The sequence below is a fragment of the Acanthisitta chloris genome, unplaced genomic scaffold (genome assembly GCF_000695815.1).
Source record: "Acanthisitta chloris isolate BGI_N310 unplaced genomic scaffold, ASM69581v1 scaffold18879, whole genome shotgun sequence".
In the NCBI taxonomy this organism is placed as follows: domain Eukaryota; kingdom Metazoa; phylum Chordata; class Aves; order Passeriformes; family Acanthisittidae; genus Acanthisitta; species Acanthisitta chloris.
The window spans coordinates 16,998-42,878 of record NW_008691068.1 but is presented as its reverse complement, the minus strand read 5'-3'; the positions used below and the strand labels follow the sequence as shown (position 1 = coordinate 42,878).

The following is a 25,881-nucleotide window of genomic DNA, read 5'->3' as shown; positions in this document are numbered from 1 at the left end:
AGTGTTGCAAGGTCTGGTTAAAACACAAAAGGAACGTGAGAAGCTTTGGAGAAAGAGACTTGCTCAATAAAAGAGCAACCATTGTAGTTGCAGTGCTGCTGTTTGGACAGTTCAAAAGACTTTGCACCTTTGATAATGATGTCTAAGATAGCAGGACAGGAGAAAGCAGGTGGTTAATTCTGTCATGAGTAGCTGCAAAATGACAAAGGCACAGGCACTCAGAAGACTGGAGAGGTGGTACAGATGCTTGGGAGAGGAATCTGTCTCATCTGATAAGGACGTCCAGTATTTTACTCGCAGTGATGAGATCCAGATGTTTGAGTTGGAGAGACTTCCTGGATGTCTTGATTGATCAGGTACCCCAGCTGGCCTGAGAAACAGGGCGAATAATCAGCTGTGCTGTTAGTTTTGTGGAAGGAGGAAAACAAAATAGTTGTAACCAGTGTCTGGCAAAATATTTGATAGAAATTGATAAACTTTGGGAAGGGAGGTCGAATTTTAAAAAACTTCTGAACCAGCTATTTGAGGTTAAAAATACATTGCTGGAAGAAACTGACATTGTCAGTAAAAATCACTTCCTAACTTTTTATTGCTTTCTTAGAGATTTTCTGAAAAGCTCAGAAGCTTCAAGTTATGTCTTGCAGTTGCATCAAACCATTTTAGTGGGAAAAATGTCCCCTTAGCTGTTGTCTCACTATGACAGTGATGGGAAGGATGTCTGTTTTTTCCCCATTTTGACACACTGAGCACAGGTTTTGCCAGCCTGCAGCATGCTTAGAGTTGCTGTGTGTTTCCCATGCTGAGTTGTTGTGTGTTTTCCATTTTATTTCCCCACAGAGTACTCTGTGGCACAGTGATGAGAATAGGTGTGTGCCTAGTACCTGAGCATCACTGTGTGTGTACTGTGCAGGTCACCCCAGCTGTGGTGGATGTTGTCAGGAACATATCACAAAGAGCAGAGAATAGGATAAATTGAAGAGGCTGTGGACAAGTGGGGGAGATTTTCAGGATTGTTATTTAATTGGCATGGTGTTTCCCATGTATCAGAAGGTGTATATATAGGAATAGAGGAAGCCACCATTTATCTTAGTGCCTGTGGAGAGACTAAACTGCTTTGCAGTGATTGCTGCAACAGGAATCAGCTTGTCTTTGTGGTAGTTCCTCAGCTTTGCTACGTGAGCATGAAAGGGTGTGATAAAAGTATGTTTTTACAGTAATTGGTCAGGATCCAAGGGGTTAATAATGCTGACAGATTGAAAAATCACACTAGTTACCTGGTAACCCCTCTGAATTTTGAAGTATCTCTGTAGTCTTACTTGACAGTTTATTAATAAAAGAAAAAAAGTAGCTGAAAAAGCAGTGTGGTGATCAAAATGTGAGCCAGTTTATGATTTTTTCCAATTGCCTATTCTTTGTGTATCTACTATTCCAAATAAAAATGCTTGTAATGTATTGTATTTGATTATTAATCCCTGTAGTGTTTCATTCGGAGGGATTAGATTGAAAAGATCCACATGGTATATTTGACCAGTGATTGTGGGATATGGAAACTGAAAAAGATGAAGCCCTGACAGTTTAATGGCTCATGTAGGAACACTCTTATGAGCATACTAAGGAGGAGAGGGAGTTCAGGCTGGGTGGGTGCAGCTTCTCCTAAAATTTCAGCCACTACCAATATTCAGGGCAGTATTATTTATATCCTTTTATATGGTTGCTTTGTACTATGGTATGACATTGTTTCTGCCTGTTCTCCCTCTGACAAAAACCAGCCCGAGTGTTAGAGGAGATTGTTTGTAGAGTCTGCCTCAGAGCTTGAGGAATTGAAGGGATCTCAAGTCTGACACTTTGCTCTGGTCTCCAGTCTGGAGACACACAGACACCCAGTGCCTTCCCAGCCCCGTGTCCCAGGACTGTCTGTGTGTGCCCACCAGCTCTGTGGAGTAAAGCAGGGTTTCCTCTTTAGACCAGCCAGTTCTGACACATGTTTTCCTGACTCTTCCAGTAAAGCTGCTGTTAATCCATTGGTCTGTTGGTCAGTAGATAATGCAGTTGGTTCTTGTGTTGAAGTCAGAGGTTCATTTGGCTCTGTATTTGCAGCTTAAGGGGGAAATGTTATAATTTGAAAGTGACACAGGAAAACATTGAGCTCAAGATGTGTTTATCACCTAGGGAGCTGTGCACTACAGGGTAGCAGTACAAGAGTGGCAGAAGTAAATTTACAGATTTATTCACAAGGATGTAATTTCAAAATATAAACAGGTTAATTAATGTAGGTGATATGCCAAGTAACTGGAATGAAAAGTCTGTGCATGGTGCAGCCCTTGCCCCAGTAAACGAGGTCTGAGTCTTGCCCACATCTGTAATGCACATCTGAAGCATTCTATTCTGTTGATATCCATGAAATTGCACTAAGAAAATAGAAGCTTAAATATGGTCTCAAAGTTGTGTACAGTGATCTGAATGAATATTTAAGCCCCTTTCGATACGGACTCAGAAGTCAATCCTCTGTCTTGTCTGATAGAAGAATTTTTTGACAACTGAAAGTGTAATTGCTTGAATGGCCTCATTTTTTTGACCTCTGTAGTTACTAGATTCAAGTCTTTGGAGTAAGAAATAAGCTGTCAGTACACTTGCTTAACTCTTTTTTTAAAAGGCCAGACAACATCTGGTACCATCTTTAAAGAAATTGTGGGATTTTCCTAAAAGCATTAAGATAGTACAAAATGTGTGCTCTGTCACAGGCAGAAAATTAGATGTGAAAATTCTGCCATTTAGTCCAGCTCTCCATGGAAGACACGATTGGATTTGGATAACTTCTGTCTCGTGGCCTGTATCTTCTTTCAGAAATAAGATTTATGGGGATGTTTTGCACCAGGACTTGGAGAAATACTGGGTTAAGGGAGAGCATGGTACAATGCCTCCTGACCCAGATAGTTGTACAGATTTGTGCCAAAACAACTGCATGTACCCACTGTAAGCTTTATCAAGCTTCACTAATTAAGATTTTCAGCACCCAGATTTAGATAACTATCAACAGTGACTGCAAACTGCCTTTACCCCTGATGGCAGCGAGAGCTGGTGACCAAACCCTCAAAGAGAAACCATTTTTGCAAATTACTTTAGCCTGGTTTGTGTTGTGGCTTTTTAAAACTTGATTTAATAAACAAGTTTGAGAGTTAGTCTTAAATATTTTGTGATTTTTTTTTCCCTCATGACTTTATCCATGTAGTTTAGGGTATAGCCTGCACTGTACTCTGCAGGCACCTGTATGCATGTTTCAGTTAGTGGGAACACAGATTTTACCAGAGAGTCTCAGTTTTATTTTCAGTCTGACATGTCTGCCTCTTTGCTTTGCAGAGAAATGGAATGCACGAATTACAGACTTGAGAAAGCAAGTTGAAGAACTGTTTGAGAAAAAGTATGGTATGTATTGATGCCTTTCCAGACTGTTACCTCTAGTCCTTTATCACTGTAAGTGACAGCTCTTTGGCATGCATCTGGTTGACTCAGGAGCACACCAGAATTGACAGTACCAAAGGGTTAAATACTGTTGGAAGACGTAAAACTGGGGAAAGTAGCTTTTTTGATTGGTAGAATAATTTCAAAATGCCATGTCTTGTGTTTGGCACTGAAGTGTGAAACTTGGTTTTATTTTTCAGCACTCACAGCCAGCCTTTGTTCTGTAGTTGCACTGAGGCCTTAAGTGAAACAGTCTCTATAGAATGGCTCAAGGGAGAGGTTGCCACTCATTGATTGTTCCTTTCTGATTATGATTGATTTGCACTGAAGCAACAATTGTATGTTAATGGCTCTTTGAAGTCAAAAGCAGCAGATGTATTGGACTTTGGAATTTGGCTTCGGATGCTGCTCCTAGGTATATTTTGTGTCCACATATCACAGACTAAAATAGCATCAGTGAATATTTCAAAATAAGTGGTGGTGCTCCTCTGCTGCAAAAAGTGGAAGTGCTTTCAGAATGGACCTTGTGATTTGGAGGTATTACATGTTTGGGATGTGACTATCATCTGACATTTTAAACAGCCCACTGAGAGAAACTCCCACCAGCTTAAAACAGTTCAGAATCTGACTCACTGTACTTTTAATTGCATCATTCTTAGTGAATTGCCTTAGTTTTGTTTTTGGTGTTTGCTCATAGCCAGTCTAAAATCTCCTGTGGAGAATAGTGAGCTATTCCTGACTTCACATAGCAAGCCACATGGTATTAAAGTATTCCCTTTTCCTTGGGCATGACAACATTTCATTGATTCACAAACCAATTCCTTATCAGACTCCAGTTCCTTCTATCTGTATGGGCATGCAGTCTCCCATTTGCTGAAATGAGTTATGGATGCCCAGAATTCCCTGAATGTTCCTCAGATTTGTTGGCTTCTGTAGCTCCAGAGCTTTTTAGCCATGTCACTCACTGTCATCCATTACAACTGATGTGTCTACAAATATATTTAGTTTTGTGCTTAGATGTAAACTAAATGGGATTACGTTTAGGGACTCATATACAAACTAATTTATAAGAATGAAGCCTATATTCAGTGATACTTCTATGCAAAAATACGTAAGGTTTCAAATCTAAGAAGCCTCACTGCAGACTGCAGTGCTGATGGTGTTCTTAGGCTGTCTGAAGAGTATTGGCTAAACTCTTTTGCTGATTTAAGAGAAATAAAGACTCTCACTTGTAAAAACTTAGCTGTCGTTAGTTTCTTATTTAAACAGATAGAATTTTTGTCACTCTGTAGCTGTTCTTACTTGATGCTGGGTAGTGATCTGGATTGTAGTGGTGTTCTTGATCTGTTACCCTGAGGCTCATCTGGTGGATTTGTCACTTTTCACCACTTGACACAAAACCTCCAGGGCTGAGAATAATTTTTTTTTTTTCTTGGAAGAGGTATAGGACTGCAATAAAAATATATGTTAAGGAAGGACCAGTGTGATACCAAACAGCTCTTTTGGTGATTGTTCTGGAGCTCCTTTGGCACAAGTTTGAATAGGGTTCCTATTTGCAAAGTCATCTTCAAGTTCATGTCCATCTCTGTATGAGTCTATCATCTGTCTCCAATTTTAGCCATCTTATATTTGCCAGTTGAAAGCAAGTCTACTTGAAACACTGTTGTAGTTTTCTGAAGTTTTGACACTTGGTTCTGATCAGAATAGAAGACAAAGATACATACAGTGTTTTCAAAGCTTCCCTACTTTGTGGTAAACATCCCTAGAAATATTATGCTTACCAGGGGTTGAAAGAGTCTGTTACCCAAATACCTTTAAAACCTAAATGTTTTGATGCCTTTAAGCATTGTTAATCACTTTGCATGGATTGTCTGAACCACAGGCTTCGACCTTACATGAAGTTGCTTGCAAAGGTGCCCTGAGTAGTTTTGCTTTCAGAAACGCTGCCACAACATCCTTGTACTCTAATTTGGCCTTAGCTTGGCTTTTCACTCCTCAGACAGTGTTTTTGCATCTAATTTCCATAGCAAAACAACAGAATGTACCAAACTATTTTCAGACCAGTCAGGTGGTAATAGAGAGTTCTTGTTGCATGACCTACAAAATTAACATACCCTTGTGAGAAAGAATCAGCCCTCTTGGTACTGAAAGCTCTTGTGTTATTCTGCAGTATTTGCCAGCCTGACAGGTGGATTGATATGATTATGGTCCTCATAACTTCAAGAAGTACATTGAGGTTATTGTCTAGCTGTGGTTGGGTCGGTTATTTGCTTTGGGTAGTACCATGCTTTTTTCAACAGTGTTAGAAGTGTATTGTTTATTTCATTAGCAATTCCTTGAATTTCTAAAATACACCAAAGCTTCAGGAGTTCACTGAATAGAAGGGGTATGTGCCCCTTCTCTGATGCATTAATGACTCTTGTAACCCAATAGTAGTAACAAATAATAGTAGACAGCACTAGTGAACTGAAACATGCTTGGTTTATAATTAAGTGTAGATAACTTCATCCTTTAAAATGTTCTATTAGACACAACCAAACCAGTGTGAACCTTCACTGTAACAGGTGCAGTCTCTGTTACCAAATGTTTACAGAGTAAAGGAAAAAGAGGAGGAACTGTGTATGTATGTAGGGCTGTAACTTGTTTACTGTGAATCCTATTTTGCTATCAAACCAGAATAATCCCTCAGAGTATGAATACTTGCATGACTCAATGTGCATCAGAGTGATATCAAACAGTTCATTTGAGGTAGTCTCATGTTTTTATTCTCCTTTTTTTCTTAAAGCTCAGGCTATAAAAGCAAAAGGTCCGGTGTCTATACCATATCCACTCTTCCAGTCACACGTGGAAGACTTATATGTGGAAGGGCTGCCAGAAGGGATTCCCTTCAGACGTCCATCCACATATGGCATTCCCCGTCTGGAGAGGATACTTCTGGCAAAGGAGCGGATCCGGTTTGTGATTAAAAAGTAAGGAATTTTGCATTTGTGTCTCTACATTACTTATTGTTTTCCACTGGCTCCACTCTGCTTCATTTTATCTTCCCGAAATTCCAAACTGGTTTCCACTGACATACGCATTTGCAGTACTCAGGAGTAATTTTTAGTTGGTGTTCACTCTGATAAATTCAGCTTTTCAGAGCAGCAGAACACTGCAGTGGTGGCTGCAGTCTGGGCAGATCCCTTCAGTATTATGGACTCCTTGTCATGGCCAGATCTCTTTGTCCTGTTCAACTCTCTGCAGCTGCTGTACATGTGGAAAGCCATTGACTTTGGGATATTTTATGCTATCTGAGGCTTCCGGCCTAAATTGCAGCTTGTGCTTCTATTATTTTTCTTTCTAGAATGCTGTATCAAGGTGTCTATGGCTATATCTGTATAGAGCATCTCCCAGGGCAGGCTTGAGGCCAAGATCTAGCTCCCAGTTCCTATGCTTTAGTCGGGTGTGTGTCCTTGGTGTGTGGATCTACCTTGGAGGTCGATCAGGTGGTGTGTGTGGAGGAGACCTCAGGTCTATATAGAGACTGCTTGAAGCTTAAGTGAAGATCTGATGAGGAGCAGCTGACGTTTGCCTGAGGTTCAGTGGTATAGGGCCTAATCCAAGAGTTTTCAGAGTGGATGGGAGTATGCTGATTGCATTGGTCAGGCTCAGAACTGGGGGTGGTGGCAGTCCCTGCGCCCATGCGTGCTACCTTCACCACGGGTGCTAGTTGCTCATATTGCAGAGCTACATGGTCAGTTTCTGTCATCCTGATGCTTGCAGATAACTAGAAGAGAGTTATCAGTGTAGATCTACCTTTTGTCTTACTTAAAATCAGACACTATACATAGATTTTAATATTTATGCAATGCTGGTGCCTGTTCTTGTCAAATTTGTTTGTAGTTGTTAGCAGAAATTAATTTATGCTGTTCATCAGCCTTGTAGTGTGTGGTAACCAGAGCAGCTCAAAAACCAGTTTGCCTCTGAGAAGCATCGGAGTGTTTAACTTTTTGGTTGTTCAAATGTGAACAAAACTAGATGTACTTGGGAAACAGAAATGTCTGCCTTGAAGTCTTCCTTTTTAGAGGTTGAATTTTTGATTTGGATCTTTGTTTCTGATGAAGTGTGTCTCAGACCTCAGAGATAAGTTTAACAGAGTCGGTATGTTACCTTTAAATGTTATAGCTCAGGTGGATATGGGTATCAGGCCTGAAAAATGTTTTGTCAGCCAACCAACTCTTATGATATTTTGGTGTTAATTGGAATTTAATGCTGCAGATCATGATGTCCCCTGGAGGTTTTTTTGTTTGGTTGTTTTTTTTTCCTGATCCTTCAGTAGTAACTCGAGGTGGTAACTGAAGGCTGGTTTCACAAAGTGTCTGTCACTGTTGAAGCATGTATCTTGAATTTTTTAGACATGAACTTCTGAATTCAGCAGAAGATGTTCCATTGGACAAACCGGTTGCAGGAGGTAGGTCTTCAAATGTGTGAGTTGTACCAAGTACACTATGATATTCCTATTTGTCATTCTTAGCAGTGGTTACCATTTGCTTTTACTAATAACACATTGCATGCAATTCCTCTGGTCTTGAATTTTCTTTAGCTGCAGAGGGACAGTAATTTTCCGCTGATTATCCAAGCCAGTGTTGTTAGCACTCTGTCCATGAATTTGATTCAGCTGAGCAGAAAGAAGAACAATGAGCTAGAAAAGGCAGCAGTTTTCACAGTTAATAGAGTTTACTGGGTAGGGCAGTGTCTGTACCGTGGCAGGGTTGTGTATTGTTTTGGCTCAGGAATGGCTGGAGAAGTGTGAGTTGGTGCCTGCACTGATAGCCCAACTTGGCACGCTGTGGTTATGGAACACAAGATGTTGGTGTTGCATTCTGACTGAACCCACACTGTGGCAGCTGGACAGGGTCTGGTTTGAGACTGATGAGCTTCACGTATTGGTCATAAAGACATATTCAGAAGGAAAAATTGCTTTGTATTATATGTACTTTAATCACTTGAGAACAGGTTTTCATCCCATAGGCGTGCCTAATTCTGCACTGAATAGCAAGGTAATTCTGCAGAAAATGAAGCTGGCAAAAAATAAGCCCATCTTCAAATGGGATCTTCAGATTGGAGGTGGATGATGAAAGCATTGCAGTTCAGGTCAATACACTGAGTGTATTTTGTAGCAAGAGTGATGTCAGTGGTTCAGTGGATTCTTGTTCAGTTCTAACATTCTGTCATTCTTTTATGCTTATTTTTTCTAGTTCCAAGTTGAATCCATGCTGCTTCTGCGTAGCATTTTCTGTATTACCTGAAAATGCAGGATGGTTATGTGTGCTATAAACTGAACAACTGATAATATAACCAAAATAATTGAGGAATGTTCTGTGTCACTCTCAAATACAGTGAAGGAGGAGTGGTATGCCAGAATCACCAAACTGAGAAAGATGGTAGATCAACTCTTCTGCAAAAAGTTTGGTGAGTATAGTATTATTATTTTTTTTATAGCTTTGTATTTCTTGAAGATTGCTTTCATTCCTTCCTTTGAACATCTACTGAATGAAACCTTTGATCGGTCTGGGTTTTTTCCAAGCATTTCAAATCCTGGCAGTTGAGTGTAAAAGAATGTTTTACTTTACTATTTATACAAGGTAGATTCATAGTTTAAAAAAAAATTCTAAGTCTCATATGTACAGCTCTTTTGACTGCTCTCAGTTTCTTTCTGTTTGGTGTTTTTTTCCTTTGATGGTGAGTAAAACAGCCATTTACTTATTTATATACATTGCAGTATCATTAAAATTAGTGTTAGAACATTTCTGTGAATATTTGTTTTCTCCAATATGAAAAAACAGTCAGCTTCATATGAGCTAGAACAACATAGAATCATAGAATCAACTGAGTTGGAAAAGACCTTCAAGGTCATCGAGTTCACCCTACTGTTATTACTAGCCCATGGCACTAAGTGCCACATCCAGTCTCATCTTGAAAACCTCCAGGGATGGTGAATCCACCACCTCCCTGGGCAGCACATTCCAATGCCTGAGCACTCTCTCTGGAAAAAATCTCTTCCTAATATCCAACCTAACCCTCCCCTGGCAGAGCTTGAGTCTGTGCCCTCTTGTCCTGCTGCTGTTGCCTGGGAGCAGAGACCAACCCCCACCTGACTCCAACCTCCTGCCAGGGAGTTGCAGAGGGTGAGAAGATCTCCCCTGAGTTTCCTCTTCTCCAGGCTAAACAACCTCAGCTCCCTCAGCCTCTCCTCATGGCACTTGTGCTCCAGTCACTTCACCAGCCTCATTGCTCTTCTCTGGACCTGCTCCAGCACCTCAATATCCTCCTGAACTGAGGGGCCCAGAACTGAGCACAGGATTCAAGGTGTGGCCTCAGCAGCGTCAAGTACAGGGGCAGAATCACCTCCTTGTATCACATGTTGCAGGATAGTCTGTAAGAGACTAAAAACTGTACTGTGCCCCAGTGAGAGCTGTCTGGTATTGTGACTGCCCAGCAGCAACATCATACAATAGGGCAAATTTTTACATTTTTGATATGCTGAGACTTGGATTCTGTTGGGGTTAGATATCCTGCATTGTCCCAGGTTCTAAGATCACAATTGCAACAGCCTGAAGAACTGGTAGCTTTTAATAAAGGTGTATTGGCCAGTCTCTCAGTTACTGAGTGTATTCTGTTCTAACAGCCGAGGCCTTGGGGAGTAGTGAGCCTAAAGCTGTTCCATACCAGAAATTTGAAGCTCATCCAACTGACCTCTATGTTGAAGGGCTGCCAGAGAACATCCCCTTTAGGAGTCCCTCCTGGTATGGAATCCCTCGCCTTGAAAAAATAATTCAAGTGGGCAACAGAATAAAATTTATCATCAAAAGGTAAGTCTTTGTTTAATCCCTAAACATGGAGGGTTTTTTAAGAGAGAGGCCAAGCAAACACCTGTTGTGTAATCAAGCACTTGATTTCATTAAGTTGTGAAACATTTGATCTGTGGTTACCAAATAGGCAAATTAAGTATTCTGCATTATACAGTGAGTATTTGCAATCCAGACAAGTCTTCCAAAATATCCTTGTAGCATGTTTACAGGTGTGAAAAAATATAATGGAACAATTCAAACTCTTCAATTCATGTCATAATAGATAGTGGTATTGAATTTATGTCAAGAATAAGCAGATTATTTGTGTCTCGGTTGCAGGCCAGAGCTGCTAACTTTCACTTCAACTGAAGTTTTTCAGCCCAGTATGAACACCCCAGGTAAGAGCGGCACTGTGAGGGTGTGGTGGGGAACAATGCAACATTTTTCAAGAAGTGACCCTTGAGTAATGAGTGTGCTGGCATGGTCTTCATGAGGGCTGAAAGGAATAAATTGATCGCTATGAGCAAGGATGGCTTTCCGGTTTGTGGAATCAGAGAATCAGCCAAGTTGGAAGAGACCTAAAAGTTTATCAGGTCCAACCCGACCGTGGTTACTAGATCATGGCACTAAGTGCCACATCCAGTCTCATCTTGAAAACCTCCAGGGATGGTGAATCCACCATCTCCCTGGGCAGCACATTCCAATGTCCGACTACTCTTTCCATAAAAAATCTCTTCCTAATATCCAACCTAAATCTCCCCTGGCAGAGCTTGAGTCTGTGCCCTCTTGTCCTAATCATGGAGCAGTCCAGCTGCCTTTGAATAACTAGGCTGGCTCACCTTCACAGCCCCAGGAGCTGGAGTTACTGTCCTGGCCTGAATCAAAGCTCTGGGGCCCCTTGGTGTTTCACAGCTGACCCAGGGCTCTTTTCAGGCCTTTCTCGGTAATGAATTGTAGGCACTTCTTGAAAACCTTTAACACATGAGAAGACACATGAGAAGAACACATTGGAGTTTATTTCCAAATGCCCCGAATTGGAGTGTGTTGGCACTTTCTTGCAATCCAGGTCTCACTGGGCTTTTTGGGGTTGTACTGCTAAGACAAACCAAGATCCAAGGCTTCCTATGTTTTTCCACACACACGGCTCACTGCAGGAAAAAAAAGAAAGAATATGTTTTAATAGTCACGTAAGCAGTAGTAGTCTTACATTATCACAACGTATTGTGGATTTTTTGGGATTTTAGGAAAATATTCATTCTCTGAAGGGGAGTAGCTCAGCAGAAAAGGCTATGTTCAGTGTGGAGCAGAGGAAAAGGTAGCACTGGGTTCAGGTTTTTCTTCTTTGTATGTTTTGTTGCCAAAACCTCAGTTGTTACGACGTTCGAACAATTTGGCCATGAAATAATAACAGCAGGTGCCAATGACAGCGGTAAAAAATGTAGCTAATAAAATCCTCTCTCTGGAAGAATAGGCAAGTAGTGATGATGATTCTTAAACCTCAGAGCTTCTTTAACCTTCAGAATAGCATTTCTCTTTTGTCCTAGTTGTTTTGCTGTATTTCTCAGTAACTTACAGGTGAGTCTGGAATACCAGTGCCCACAAAGCTTACAGGGTCCAGGATTTGATGTCAGACAGGCACATGTTCTCCTGGGCCAAGGATCTTCATACTACAGATGCAAAGTTTATGTTGCTAAAGTGTATCAGACTTTTAAGTAAAATATTATTCTGTTGCAAAAATATTATTCCTATGCCCTCAACAGTCTGAACAACACTTTAACTGTATAAGTAGATCAGTCAGTCTAATTCCTTTGCCATTAAGGCTACAAGAGGTGAATAAGTATAAATACACATTAAATACCTGTGAAATCTATCAAATGAGTAAGCCAGGCTGAAAAAAATTATTAGTGCATCTTGTCTTGAAAGTATAAGATGCTAGAAATAAACAAGATCAGGTAATTTCTGAGTCAAAAATATGATTTGGAAACAAAAATTCTGTGTAGCTTCCTCCCTGCATTCACAGCCTGGACTGAGTTTAGCTCAAGTAGCACTCAATGGTTATTTGTGGGTTGTGATGAAAAGCAATAAAGTTATGATGCCATTTGTCAGAAAATAAGTGCTATTTATTATACATCCTTTTCTTTCTTCTCTGTTGAAGCTGCAAGCTGTCAGTGCTGGCTAGCACTCCTATATTGGCTTTTAGTTACAAGAGAGAATAGGACTGAAGATGATTTTTTTTTCATGCTAATCAAAATGTTTAGCAAAGCACTCTTTAAATCCTCATCTTCTGCTCTAAAGAGTGTTATTATCCACTATGATTAATTAATTCCAACTTTGCATGAGCCACTAGAATAAATACTTCCTGCATCTAAAGGCTCTGAAGAACAAGTTCTCCCACTTGGGTCAGTGTTTGAAATTCGTGACAACATGTAAACAGATTTTTTCATTATGTGGAGGGAATTACATATATCATTTAAGCTGCTTTTAATAATCATTACTCATCATGTAACTTCTCAGATGTGATTGTATGGATAGTTTTCATGTTCCCATGTTCAATGAAATGTGTTTAAATGTACCTCTGTATCCAGAACTGTGATTCTCTGACATACCCATTTCTGATTTTCAGTGAAAGAAGATTGGAATGTCAGGATCACGAAGCTAAGAAAGCAAGTAGAAGAGATATTTAATATGAAGTTTGGTAAGTTAAATGCTAAATGAACTGTTCTCTAATACGGCTGCATTTTAAAACTCCTCTGTTTCAATGTTATGGTACTTAACCCTCAGAAATACGCTAGGACAGATACGGAAATCTTGACTCCTCTTTTTTTTTTTTCACTGACCCTTTCCTATAATTTTCGTAGATGTTTTTATAACAACATCCTAGACCATATTTTTTCTAGTTGCATGACAAGACCTGATGGTATGTGCATGAAAGCTTTTAGATCAAAAAAGTTCTCAAAAGAAAATATTAGGCACTGCAGGCTTAGATGTCATCTGTAACAAGATGGACCAAGTCCCCATTTGCTGTTATCCTGCAGAAAATAATCAGAATATTTCAAATTTTCTATTGGTTTTTTTTTAATTATCTCTGAGTAGCAGAGCTTCTGTAAGCCAAACTTCTTAAAAATCACTGAGATAAAATGTAACCCATCTGAGTGTGTAAACTCTGATTAAATCTTTATTTTCAGCCCAGGCTCTGGGACTTTCAGAGGCAGTGAAAGTTCCCTATCCTGTATTTGAATCAAACCCCGAGTACTTGTACGTCGAAGGCTTGCCAGAAGGAATCCCCTTCCGGAGTCCCACGTGGTTTGGAATTCCACGCCTTGAAAGAATTGTCCGTGGGAGTGGCAAAATCAAATTTGTCGTTAAAAAGTATGTTTGTAATTCAGTTATTTTTACTCCTGATTTTGAAGTGACTTGATTTTATTCCCAGAAACTTTAGGCTTTAAATGCTACCTAAATTCTGTCACCATGAAACAGAAAGAATATTTTGCACATATGTTTTATCTCATAAAAGGATATAAATTCCTCATTAAATTTTTGTAGATGTTTCATGCATCAGGTATCTAGGGGGAAAATGGCCTTGTACCTGGAAGCTTTTTTCCTTCTTTTTTTCTTTTTCTTAACTTTTTATTGAAAAAGAAAACTGCAGAAGAAAATTACAAAGTAGAAAATGTTAGCTTTATGCTTTCTATTTTTTTGTGGTTGTAGTAGATGAAGTGCCATCCATGCTTTTGGCAGAATTTTAGAGAGCTGATGTTACATGAACTGGAACTCAACTGAATTGCAGTTGGTTGATTTGTGTTCTGTTCAACTTCTAGGCCTGAGCTTGTGACTTCCTATTTGCCTCCAGGACTGGCTAGTAAAATAAACACTAAAGGTAAACAATTAAGTATTATTTCCTGCCATCATTTGTAAATACGTAATTTCTTCTTCCCTAGCAGACTGAGGGATCTTTGTGGCTGAAAAATATGGATGTTGCAAACAAAAGGCATTATTTAAGATGATCGAGGATAGTAGCCTCTAAACCTGCTATTATTTGAAAAAGATACTCAAAATGTAAAATTATCTCCTTTTTTACTTGGCTATTCCAGTACAGAAAATGGAATTCACCCAATTTTGATCATTTTTATTTTGTTGTTAGTGGTTTAAACCGTATTTAACTTATGGCTGTGAAGAATGAAAGTGTCTTTCAAGTTGCCTATAAAAAATTCAGAATGATGTCTGCCAGGGCACAGACCCTGCTTGCTAAGGCTGCGAGCATCACTGCATTGCTCAGGTTTTGCAGTGCAGACTGTACTTAGCTCAGTCTCTTGGAATCTTCAAGTTACAGCTGTTTTCTCATTAGCTGTTCAGGTATAGAAGGTTTGTGCATTACAACTTGTGTTCCCCTGGCTTCTAGCAGTGAGGCCAAAGAGTTCCAAAAGGTCTAGAAGTCTTGCAGGCAATTCAGATGTCCCAGAGATCGAAGTTATTGTTGACAAAGATATCGAAGAAATATCATTAAATATTCTTCTGATGTTCTTCAATTTTGTTCTTCCGATGTTTTCTGTTCTTCTCAGCTTTCATAACCCATAAGTAACTTACGCATGCACCTCATGTTGCAAACTGTTTCATTTCAAGGCTCAAGATACACTTTAATGTAGAAAGAATTTTATTTTTTATTTCTGAATTCTGAATACTGGATTCTGTGTAGATGATGCTTAGGTAAAATGTTGGAATTTGACAGCTGCTTGGGACCAATATTCCAAGCAGAGATGTGGGAACTGATGTAGTCCTGAGCAGAGAAATAACAGACATGATCAGTAGTATCAAATGCTTAAATACAACCCTAGAAGAACTTCTTAACGTTCTTCTTTTTTTAAATTCTACTCTTGATTCAGAAGTTAAGGTTTCTCTAGTAAATCTAGTTTGATGCATTGCACTTTCTGTGTGATGACTTGCTTCTGCTCTCTGCCTGTGTATAAGTAATGTCTCTTCACAGGTCCTAATAAGCCACAAACAACAGATGCTCGAACTAATTCTCAAACCAATGGCTCCAATATAAGTTTCAAGCCACGAGGAAGAGATTTCTCATTTGGTAAGTGTGGTGGGAATTAGCACATATACATTCTTTTAATGTTGTTGTGGAAAATTCTGATTACATATCAGATATTTTGACTTTGTATTCTGTTGTAGAGTTAGTTAGTGAATGACTGAAGTACTTGTTTTTGTGTACATTTGGTTCTTCGTTGTGTGGAGTAATCTGCTTTAGAGGACTCCTGGGTGGTGCATGGAGAATGCTGTACAGATACACAGGTCCATTAGATCTTAGTGATTTGGGTTCAGAGTCAGTCCCTGTAGATTTTTGCTGGTCTGTTACTGCACAACGCTACAGACACTTGAAGGACTTTCCTGGTGCAGAGTACCACCAGAGCACAGAAACCCAGCTAAGATCTGATATTGCTGCACAGATTTGAAATACTGACATCTCTGTGCAGAAATACCTAGGTGGGATGTAGGGACTAGGAAGGATTTGAACTAAAATTAGTGAGCCATGGTCTGTTGGAGCCGATTTTTTAAGACTGCCACTATAGACCTCTCCAGTTCTGGAAAATCAGTAAAGGAAAAGCTGGATGGGACTGGAAGCCATGGAGTTATGTTCATGAGTGTTGGCTGGAGCTTTTTGGCCATGGAGGCCCAGGCCTGTCTGGGCAGTGCTCTGGTGCAGAAATCTCTGCATGTATGTCAGTTTGCAACCTAGATAAATTCTTCATAGTAGAGTGAGATGAGTGACAGCACTCAGAATAACCTCACTCAGTTCTACATCTGAGTAAACCTTTTCTTCATCATCCTTACATTCTGAGTTTATTTGCTTATATTTATGTAGGAATTTGTTATTTATCTTTTTTGTCCCCCATGCTTTCTTTTTAGCCATATGGTCATAAAATGTGAAAGGAATTCTTTGCTCCTACTGAGCCAGCTGAGAATGATTATAAGATGCCAGTTTGGAATGACTGCTCCTTTTGGCATAGGTGGCATTCATATTCAGAGTTGTGTGCAGTTTTCTTGGACTTCATTGTTAGACCAAGGCTTTTATCTTTTTCTTTTTTTCTTTTCTTTTTAAATCTGCAACTTTTTTGAACTTTCAGCTGAGTTTTTAGTTTTGTAGACTAGCCGTGGACCAGCCACCAGTAAACTGGTTTAGGAACTGTTCTGATGGCTGTTAGAAGCAAAATGCCTGCCCAGATGGACATTGAATCTTGCCCACTGAAGCAGAAACTGTTAAGAGTTTATCGTTCTCAGGAGAGAGATGTGTTTCAGGGCTGCATCGTAGAACATACGAAGAACTTTTCTGCTACTATTTTGGGTGCTGGTTCAGAGGGGTAAATTTTATGCTGCCTGATACTGTAAATTTGAATCATTCTTGGATTACTTTCAATTTTAATTGCATTTGCTTTATCTAGTAGCAATATCTTTCAAAGCCTCAGGAAAATGAGAGTTGATGTGAATAAATTTTGCAGAATGAAAGCCATTTTGCACATTTTGCTGCCACAGTAAATCAGTTATCAAGCACAATAATTTATTAAATATTTATTAAAATAGTCTTCAAAGACTGGCTCATTGTGTAAGTGGTGATTTAATTCTTCCCATTCCGTCCTGGCAGAGGCATGGAATGCCAAAATTACTGACTTAAAGCAGAAAGTCGAAAATCTTTTCAATGAAAAATGTGGTAAGTTTATTGATTCTTTTTTATTGAGATCTCTTTCTTATGAACATGCAGTTAGGTGTATGAGAGATGTTCACATGTTTATTCCAGAAGTCCTGCAGTCCTTGTGTACTCTACAGTTTCCCATCAGTGTTCATTCGCATGTACTTTCTTGCCATTCTGTGTCATGTTTCCACTAGTTACTTTATTTGGGTTTGGAAATAGAGTACAACAATTTTAATGATCCATGACACAGTGACTCCACATCCTGTCACATCTTTTTAAGCTTTGCTTTGCTCTTCCTTCGAGTGGGTCTTGTTATGACTCTGCATAACGCGATACTTCGCGGATGGTATCTGGAGAGATGTGCTCTGTCGTATTCCAGCACTTCTGCTAGTGCAGACTGTTTGGAAACTAATGACTTTTGGAAGCAATGGCATCTCATTACTCTTCTTAGTGAGTTTTTGAACAAGAGCACTAATCTCACCTGCCCTCAGTGCTGTTCTGTAGAAGAGAATTCCCTGTAACATAGTAGGGTACAAATGCGATAGTCTTGTGTACAGACCAAGCCAGTGGCATGAGCTGGCTGCAAATTACTAATTTTCTTCAAATTATGCTGAGATTTACTGCAGCAGAAGAAGTTATGTGTGAGACTGTTAGTTTTTCTGCCTGCTCGTAGCTGTCACCAAAAAATGTAAAGCCTGCTGGTTCCACCTAATACAGTATGTATGTGGCAACCGTTCTGTCCTGTTACCTATCTGGTAGCTTGTTTGCTCTGTTGCCTTTCAGGGGAAGCACTGGGACTCACTGAACCGGTGAAGGTGCCATTTGCACTGTTTGAATCCTTCCCAGAGGTCTTTTATGTGGAAGGACTACCTGTGGGGGTGCCATTCCGCCGACCGTCAACTTTTGGAATTCCAAGACTAGAGAAGATCCTGAGAAACAAATCTAAGATAAAATTCATTATTAAAAAGTAAGACTCCCATATGTCTTTGATAATCTGTTCTATGAGAATTGAAATGTGGACCAAAACATGAAATGGTGTTGCAGAGTTGCTAAATTACTCTGTAGAATACACACTGTAATATTTTTAGTAAGATGGTCAGAAAGCTCTTACAGAGCTGGTGTAAGATAGAGTAATCTCTTTGTTCATAAAGACTCTTAAAGCCTATTTTGAGAGGAAGAGCAAGTCCAGATTTTTTTGTCCATTTCAGTTATCATCACTGGTTTAGGTCCTACATCATGGAGCACTTCTGGGTTACTCATGAAGCTTGCTGGCTGTTGAGAAGTTGAGATGCATATATTGAGGGTTGTAAGAATGTTTATTTCCTTGTCTAGAACAGGTGTAGATACCCATGTGCCAGTGTAGAAACAGTGGAAAGAGAAGTTACAAGGGGCATTCTTTGGGCCTCTAGGGCATGTAGTGATAGGTCAGGGAGTAATGGCTTTAAACTGATAGGGCAGGGTTAGATTGGATCTTGGGAAGAAATTTTCCCTGTGAGGGTGGTGAGACACTGGCACAGGTTGCCCAGAGAAGCTGTGGCTGCTCCATCCCTGGGAGTGTTCCAGGCCAGGTTGGATGGGGCTTGGAGCAGCCTGGGCTGGTGGAAGGTGTCCCTGCCCAGGGCAGGGGGTGGAATGAGATGGTCGTTAAGGTCTCTTCCAACCCAAACCATTCTGTGAAGTTAGGGAGCCTCTCAGTCATTGCATTCTTCAACTTCTTTGACTGAGAAATGACTTCTTTAGCTGAGGGGATATCACTTAGTTCCTGTCTCTAATAAAATAATACTAGAAAATTGCATTTACTGTAATGATGATGTAATTTTATTATTGTGCATGAAATGTTCAATCTGTTTGCAGGCCTGAGATGTTTGAGGCAGCTGTTAAAGAAAGCTCTACTAGAAGCCCCCAAAGTGAGTTTTGCAACTATTTATTGTTCTAGATAACAGTTTATTTCAAGGATTAAATTATGAGATCTGCATGGTGTTAACAAATTGCTGAAGGATTCATTCTACATTGTGCTTGCTTGGTTTGATTGCTTGCTTGTTTGTTTTTAAGATGGGAAAAGCACTTACCAGTTACAGTTTAAATATAGCCCTAGCAAGGAAGTAATCATTTTTTTCAGTCAGTCACAATAATCATGCCTCTAAATATATTCTTTACTACCTTTTCTCAAAATGTAGCCAGTAATGTATGATTCACAGGAGTCATTCAGGTCTAGAGACAAATTATTTGCTCCTAAGATGTAGGTCATCTAAATGGCAAGTGCTCCAGAGACAGGAGTGCATATAGCCAGTAGAAAATCGTGTCATATAGGTAGGTCCTCGAATAAATGCTCCCATTTTGAAACTAGAACTGTGTCCTCTTTGAAAACCTTGACAGTATCTGTTGTTTTGCAGTATTTTCTTCATGTAACAGATTGAAGATTTGTAGCCCTCTACAAATGTTTTTTGAATTAATTCTCTTAGGAAAAAATAATTCATCTAATATAGCCAATACAGCAAGTGCCACAGCAAACACAGTGGTGAACACAGCTGCAGGTGTTGAAGACCTTAACATCATTCAAGTAACTATACCTGGTATGTATACTGATTGGTTTCATGTCATGCTACTTGTGCTTATATTCTTCATTACATTTGTTTCGTTTGATGAAGTTTTTTCCTCCAGTCAAGCTGGTTTGCTGAAATACAAGTGCAGTCAACAAAGAGCATAATTTAGCATTCTGTTCTTGCTGAGATGTTAAGTATTTTCTAACACTCATGAATATCTCTTCATTGACATCTCTAGAATATTCTTTGTCCAATCCCTAGTTAAGAAACATGCATGTTTGTCTCATGCAATAAATTAAATATTGATTTGCAATTCTTGGCAACTTCAAGAGGTCAGTACTTGACCAAATGAAATAACCATTCTGGCCGAACTGCTTCGTCTTAGCACTGTTTACTGCTTCCTCAGGCATGTACTGCATTCACTGGAGTTGGTTAGCAATCATGTGCAGTGTTGGATGCTGTGGCCATCTATTGAATGGTCACTTTGCTTTTACCATTTCCCACTTTACCTTTGTGGGTTTAGATTAAGTTTGCAAAATCATCTCCTAGGTCATCAACCTAGATTGCTCCCTGGAAGTGTTCCAGGCCAGGTTGAACAGGGCTTGTAGCAACCTGGTCTAGTGGAAGGTGTCCCTGACCGTAGCAGGGGGTGGGACTGGATGAGCTTTGAAGTCCCTTCCAAACCAAACCAGTCTGGGATTCTGTGGTTTCATAACAACCATCTGTTTTTGTGTATTTGTACAATTCTCTCTTACTGCTAAAATAAGGCTCAAAGACAGCACTTGCTTTGAAGCACTCAGGTGTACCTGCTTTGAGTAAACATGCAGTGATAAACAAGCTTCAAGGGGGAAAAATGTGTTTCTCATGCTGTTCTAACAATTTCTTTCAGATGATGAAAGTGAGCGACTGTCAAAAGTAGAGAAGGCCAGACAACTGAGAGAGCAAGTAAACGATCTTTTTAGCCGGAAATTCGGTAATTGCTTCTTACTCTCCATTTTTATGTACGTGTGGGTGCAATTTATGTTGTTCATACTAAAGTTACTGAATCATCACAGTGAATGATATATGTGGTCATTAAAATGAACAAATTTGAGAATTGTATATTAATCTTATGCTTTGACTATATTAGAAAAAAGCTTTTTACTCTAAGGGTGGTGAGACACTGTCCCAGGTTGCCCAGGGACGTGGTGGCTGCCCCAGGCCTGGCAGTGTTCAAGGCCAGGCTGGATGAGCCTTGAGCAACATGATCTAGTGGGGAGTTGTCCCTGCCCAGGGCAGGGGGTTCGAACTAGATCCATTCCAACCCTTCAATTCTATGATTCTGTGGCTACAAAAAGAACCTTTTATATATGATGTAGGTAGTTCAGTGTTTTAAGCAAGAAAATCCTAAATGTCTAGATTGCTCCGTGATTCCCCCTCCCTTTTCCTGTTTCTTTCTGTGTAAACAAGGATGAAATACTTATTTTGCTGGCAATCCACAGTTCTTCTCAGGGCTTTGTAATCCTGACCTCTAAATACTTAGGACTAGAGTAATTTTAAAAACACAACTTAACGTTTTTACTGTGTATAGTTTTCTTTGTGTTTTTATTTTGCATTGTACAGCAGTAATGACCTGAGTTTCTTTATCTGAAATTCCTTAGCTTGTGCTGTGTTGAACTGCTTTTCATGGCATTGTATGAAACATTTTGTTTTCTTCATGTAGCTTTTTCCTTTGATATCCTGTTATATACCTCTTTAGTAAAAACAGAATCTGTGTTCTTTGCATGGTGAGCTGTCAGGGTTGGAGTTGTGATTAATGTTCCTGTAGTAATGTTCATAAGTGTCATCTAAACCCACTATTTCTGTCAACACTGCAACAGTTCCATCGTCATGTGAATTTTCATTGTTTCAGATCTGATAGAAAGCTTGGGTTTAGGTTTTGTTTCTTAATCATCTGGGTACTTTTTCATCAGTGTAATCATAAATACTGTAGGCTTGAAAATAGACATGATCTCTGTCACCTAGGTGAAGCCATTGGTTTGAATTTTCCCATGAAAGTTCCATACAGAAAAATCACTGTCAACCCTGGCTGTGTGGTGGTGGATGGAATGCCTCCCGGCGTGGCATTTAAAGCCCCCAGTTACCTGGAAATCAGCTCCATGAGGAAGATTTTGGAATCAGCAGAGTTTATCAAGTTCACTGTCATTCGGTATGTAGTTGGCATTGGTTAGGCAGTTGTGAGCACAACGCTGCGTCTGGAATAAACTGAGGGGTGAGAGAGCAGAAGTTGCAATGCATCTTGAAATAGTGTGAGGTCTTGGCTCCTTCGGGTAACAGTGTACCAGGTCACCTGAAGCCAGGTGTTCCTAGCATGTGTGAAGGACACATCCAATTTAGTGTGACAAAGGGCGTGTCATTAACTCTGCGTATTACCCCAGGCTGTTCTCCGAGTTGAAACTGGGTCATGTTTGTAGCAAAGTCCTGTAGTTCTGTGTGTCTCTCCCATTCATAAGATCAAGTTTTGAGACAAGTCCAGAGCTTGTTGGCTCTTAACAGTCAATAGTATGTTTGTAGTAATACTGCTATGGGTATTTTTAAATATTTCAGTTGTGTTAAGAATCCTGAGTTTAGGTAAACTCTTTGATAATTTTTACCCTACAAAATTAGTTTATCTACAATATTTAAAAATACAATGTCGTCCAACTAAATATTGTGGCATTCCATTTTATGTGTGTATTTCCATAGACATACACACACACATATATGCAAAATCAATTTATGTGCTTGAAGCAGGATAATGAAACTTTGGATGACCCGAAAATAAAAATTTTTCTGTAATATATGAAATCACAGATGGCTTCATAGGAGTCTTGAAGCTTCAGTTTATCTTTGGCGAGAGAAATCTCTTAAATATGTTTTACTAAGGGGTCTGAATTCTCAGTCCTTAATCATGCTGTGTTCTAACCAAAAGGACTTTGAGGCGTGTTGCTGAAGGGAGCTCTGGAGCAGAGGTGACTCAGGGAAGGGTTTAGCTCTTCCAGCATATGTTACTTTTCAAAACACTAGTGAACAAACACAGTGCCCAAGAGCTTCTATGACAGTTCCTTCTGCCTTATTTGACTTTCTGTTCATGACCTCTGTTACAGAAGATACGGGGAGTTTGCCTTGGGAGAAGACCCCACGCAGCGTGTTTTAGAATCAATGATTTTTTTATTTTCTTTTCAGACCATTTCCAGGACTTGTGATTAACAATCGTAAGTATTTGAGACACTGATGACAAATATATTTTTGTAACCTATCAAGATTCATTTCCTACATTGCAGCTTAGTGGCAGAGGCTCCACAGTGGTTCAGGTCTGTGTCTTACTAAGATTTCCTGACTGAACATGAATGTACAGTTAACTTGAGAACAGGGGGGTAAATTTACATTTAAGCAGCATAAGATTAGCATTAACTTTGAGATGAAAATGCAAGACACTGATTATGTATTTTTCAGCTGCAGAGTTCCAAAGAGATTTAGGACCCAGACTGATGAACAGGCTTACATGAGAGTGCCTACATTGTAGGTTTGGATCTATCACAGTAAGAGTTAATAAACAAGAACTTTACAGTATCAGCACAACCCTGTTCCAGTGAAAACTCTGCAGTCTGCTGGAACTGACTGTTCAGAGAGGCAGACTGTAGTTAGCTGAATTGCCATGGCCAATTTGGCCCTGTAATGGAATTGTTTGGGGGTGGGAGGGAAAGTGACAGTATTTTCAGCTGCCTGAAATAATTGTGACCTGATTATTAGATCTTATTTAAGAGAAAAAACAAATCACAAAACCCTGTCATTACAGTGTCTGTTGTGTCATGTTCTTTCTGAGCCAATGTCAAATCAGACATTCTGAGGCCAGATAAGCTACTGGCATTGATTTGCCCTATCCCAGCCTGAGCCTTAGCAACCCACCATTTGTGTGTGTGCATCCAGCACATTCCAGCTAACAAGCTGAGGTCTATACACTGTGTGTTTGAGGTGTTCTCAGGAAGACCTTGTAGCCAGTAACTCCCACTGACCTGCTGTCCTAGGCATGCCTTCTTAAGTAGGAAAGAGGTCCCTTTGCAAGAGGAAGCCTTCCAGGCAGATAAGTGTGTAATAGCATTTCCAGGGAATTAGAGACGAATCTATTGATCTGTTGTCTGTTCAGCATAATTGTCAGCACGTGCTGGAACTGGGGAAGCAGATTGGTCATTGACTACATGGGGTATGGGCTTTATCCATTTCTGCTAATTCTGATCAAAATGATCTGATGCTGATGGATACCAAGGTGAATAATTGGAAGTCTCTAAGCCTACTGCTTATAGGTATGATGCTTTATTCTTCATCTGAAGAAAATGTGGGAACTTAAAAGGAAATTTTGGTGCTTGCAGGCAAGATGGGGAATGTTTTTTCTGTAAGAGAAAATATCCAACAGCAGCTCAGTCACAAGTGTTAGCTACATGTTTGTGTGACAAGTTCCAGGATTTGCAGATTGAAAGGTGGCCCGTGTGTTATGAGGGGATGGTTTTCATTGTGAAGTTCAACAGTGGTCATGTCTAATCTTAGATCTGATGGAAAAAGCGGAAGCGGAAGCACCACTAGCAGCTCCAGCAGCAGCCCCAGTACTACCAGGTGATCCAGAATGTGATGTGTGTCCTTGCAGGAGGGGTGGGGTATGGAGTTCTCCATCTTACTGGCAGATGACATTAGTAGTCACATCCTGGGTATGTGCTGCTCGTGATAAGCCATTCCACCATGACAGACGGTGTGCGACGGTGACTTTTATAGCAGTTAAATAGTAATAATTGAATGGAAAGAGCCATTGGTTTCTTCCAGCTGTGCCACTGGCATGTTCCTTGATTGATTTTTGCAGATGATGAGTGAGCTGAAAAGAAGGATTAATATGGGTAATATATAAAACCAATTCAGTACCCATTTATTGATGTCTGCTTAACTCACACATGTGCATGTCTGCAGTAGATGGTTGTTCAGCCAAGTGAAATTTGCCTGTGTAACATATAGGAACCTGGAATGGGGTCTGGATGGAATTTCTAACTACTGCAGAGCTCTGTATCCCCTGCTAGACTGTGTCTGGGACTGCAGGCATCACTATCATAGTCTGAAGGGACAGCCTAGCTTTGTGGCTGAGCAGCTTCCTTTTGGCCCAATATAGCTTCTCAGTGTTCACAGACCTTTTAAAAATGTGTATCCTGAGTTGGTGTAGTGTGGGAAAAGCTTTTGCCATTGACTGAATAAACTGTTACTCGAAGAAACTGGTAAACTAAGAGAAAACATTTGATAAATATACTAAGAGTAAGGGACACTTGTATGATGAGAATTACTATAAAGGAAACAACTGGCTCTTCTATTTACATATGGAGGTGATGGGAGGGAGCAAAGCAACTGATGATGATCTGTGAGCTTTCTGTAGCCTGTCTGTCCTGAACTCAGCTGCAGTATTAAAAAGGTTAAGTGTCTTTCCTGTCCATCTATAATTTATCCAGAGTTGCTAGAAAACTCAGTATGGAATTAAAACATACTTCTTGTCCTCTATTCTGCACCTTCCCACTCTCCCCCAAAGTATCCATACTCGCCATCCGAGGCAATGCTTATCAGAAGTGATGACTCTTCTGCCAAACACAGTTCTGTGTTTAAGCTGTTTGAGTAAAGCTATTCCAAACTTGGTATGTTCTGTGCAAGTGCTCAGACTTGATATGTCTGCACAGTGAACCATTCTTGGAAGAGAAAGTATTAGGTAATTTAATGTAATAAATGTTTGGGGGTTTTTTATATGTTGCTGCAGACTATAGAAAGTTACTCAAATTTATCTCAGACAAAGATATATGTGTTTGATCATTAAAGTTTTTTACAGGGAAAACTTAATTTCCTTAATCTGATTCGTCTTGTTGAAACTATATTCATATTTATTTGACTGTATTTTTTTCATTTAAGACCCAGCTGAACCAAGCCAGATAGAAGTATCTGTACGAGGTAAGTGTTTGTCTTCAGTTATTATCAGCAAATATTTTTAAGTAATATTGAACAAGGATGCATCTTTTTTAAAGTCAGGTCAATCAAAACCAAAATAACAACTTTTATTGGTTCACAGGAAATTTTTCAGCTGTATTAATATCATGATGCATCATTTGAAAAATAATCTGCAGCAGAAGTTATTATTCAAGTAGATTTAAAAGGGGGTTTATGAATTATTGTTCATGGTTGGTGAGTCGTGACTAGATAGGCTCTGAGTGATCACTCATGTCCTTAGCGATGCATCTAGTTACTCGGTGCAGTACTTGCCACAATTGATGCAAGTGAGTGATTGCCACCTCCAGGAACTCTAAATGCCACACTGGCCTTG

General features: G+C 39.8%; 1 protein-coding gene across 1 annotated transcript in view; it reads left to right on the top strand.

Annotated features, from left to right (window-relative positions):
- Positions 1 to 25,881, top strand: part of LOC103809274 (general transcription factor II-I-like) — a gene marked incomplete at its 5' end in the record, with an annotated part of 37,671 nt that overhangs the window by 8,249 nt on the left and 3,541 nt on the right. The window contains 21 exons of the mRNA XM_009082101.1: positions 3,358 to 3,423; positions 6,245 to 6,428; positions 7,854 to 7,909; positions 8,839 to 8,910; positions 10,127 to 10,310; positions 10,629 to 10,687; positions 12,913 to 12,984; positions 13,475 to 13,658; positions 14,108 to 14,166; positions 14,635 to 14,642; positions 14,703 to 14,767; positions 15,269 to 15,366; positions 16,933 to 16,998; positions 17,764 to 17,947; positions 18,835 to 18,887; positions 19,443 to 19,553; positions 20,413 to 20,496; positions 21,528 to 21,711; positions 22,728 to 22,756; positions 24,087 to 24,152; positions 25,473 to 25,511. Coding sequence (XP_009080349.1) covers positions 3,358 to 3,423; positions 6,245 to 6,428; positions 7,854 to 7,909; positions 8,839 to 8,910; positions 10,127 to 10,310; positions 10,629 to 10,687; positions 12,913 to 12,984; positions 13,475 to 13,658; positions 14,108 to 14,166; positions 14,635 to 14,642; positions 14,703 to 14,767; positions 15,269 to 15,366; positions 16,933 to 16,998; positions 17,764 to 17,947; positions 18,835 to 18,887; positions 19,443 to 19,553; positions 20,413 to 20,496; positions 21,528 to 21,711; positions 22,728 to 22,756; positions 24,087 to 24,152; positions 25,473 to 25,511 — 1,923 coding nt within the window. The remainder of the gene's footprint in view (positions 1 to 3,357; positions 3,424 to 6,244; positions 6,429 to 7,853; positions 7,910 to 8,838; positions 8,911 to 10,126; positions 10,311 to 10,628; positions 10,688 to 12,912; positions 12,985 to 13,474; positions 13,659 to 14,107; positions 14,167 to 14,634; positions 14,643 to 14,702; positions 14,768 to 15,268; positions 15,367 to 16,932; positions 16,999 to 17,763; positions 17,948 to 18,834; positions 18,888 to 19,442; positions 19,554 to 20,412; positions 20,497 to 21,527; positions 21,712 to 22,727; positions 22,757 to 24,086; positions 24,153 to 25,472; positions 25,512 to 25,881) is intronic.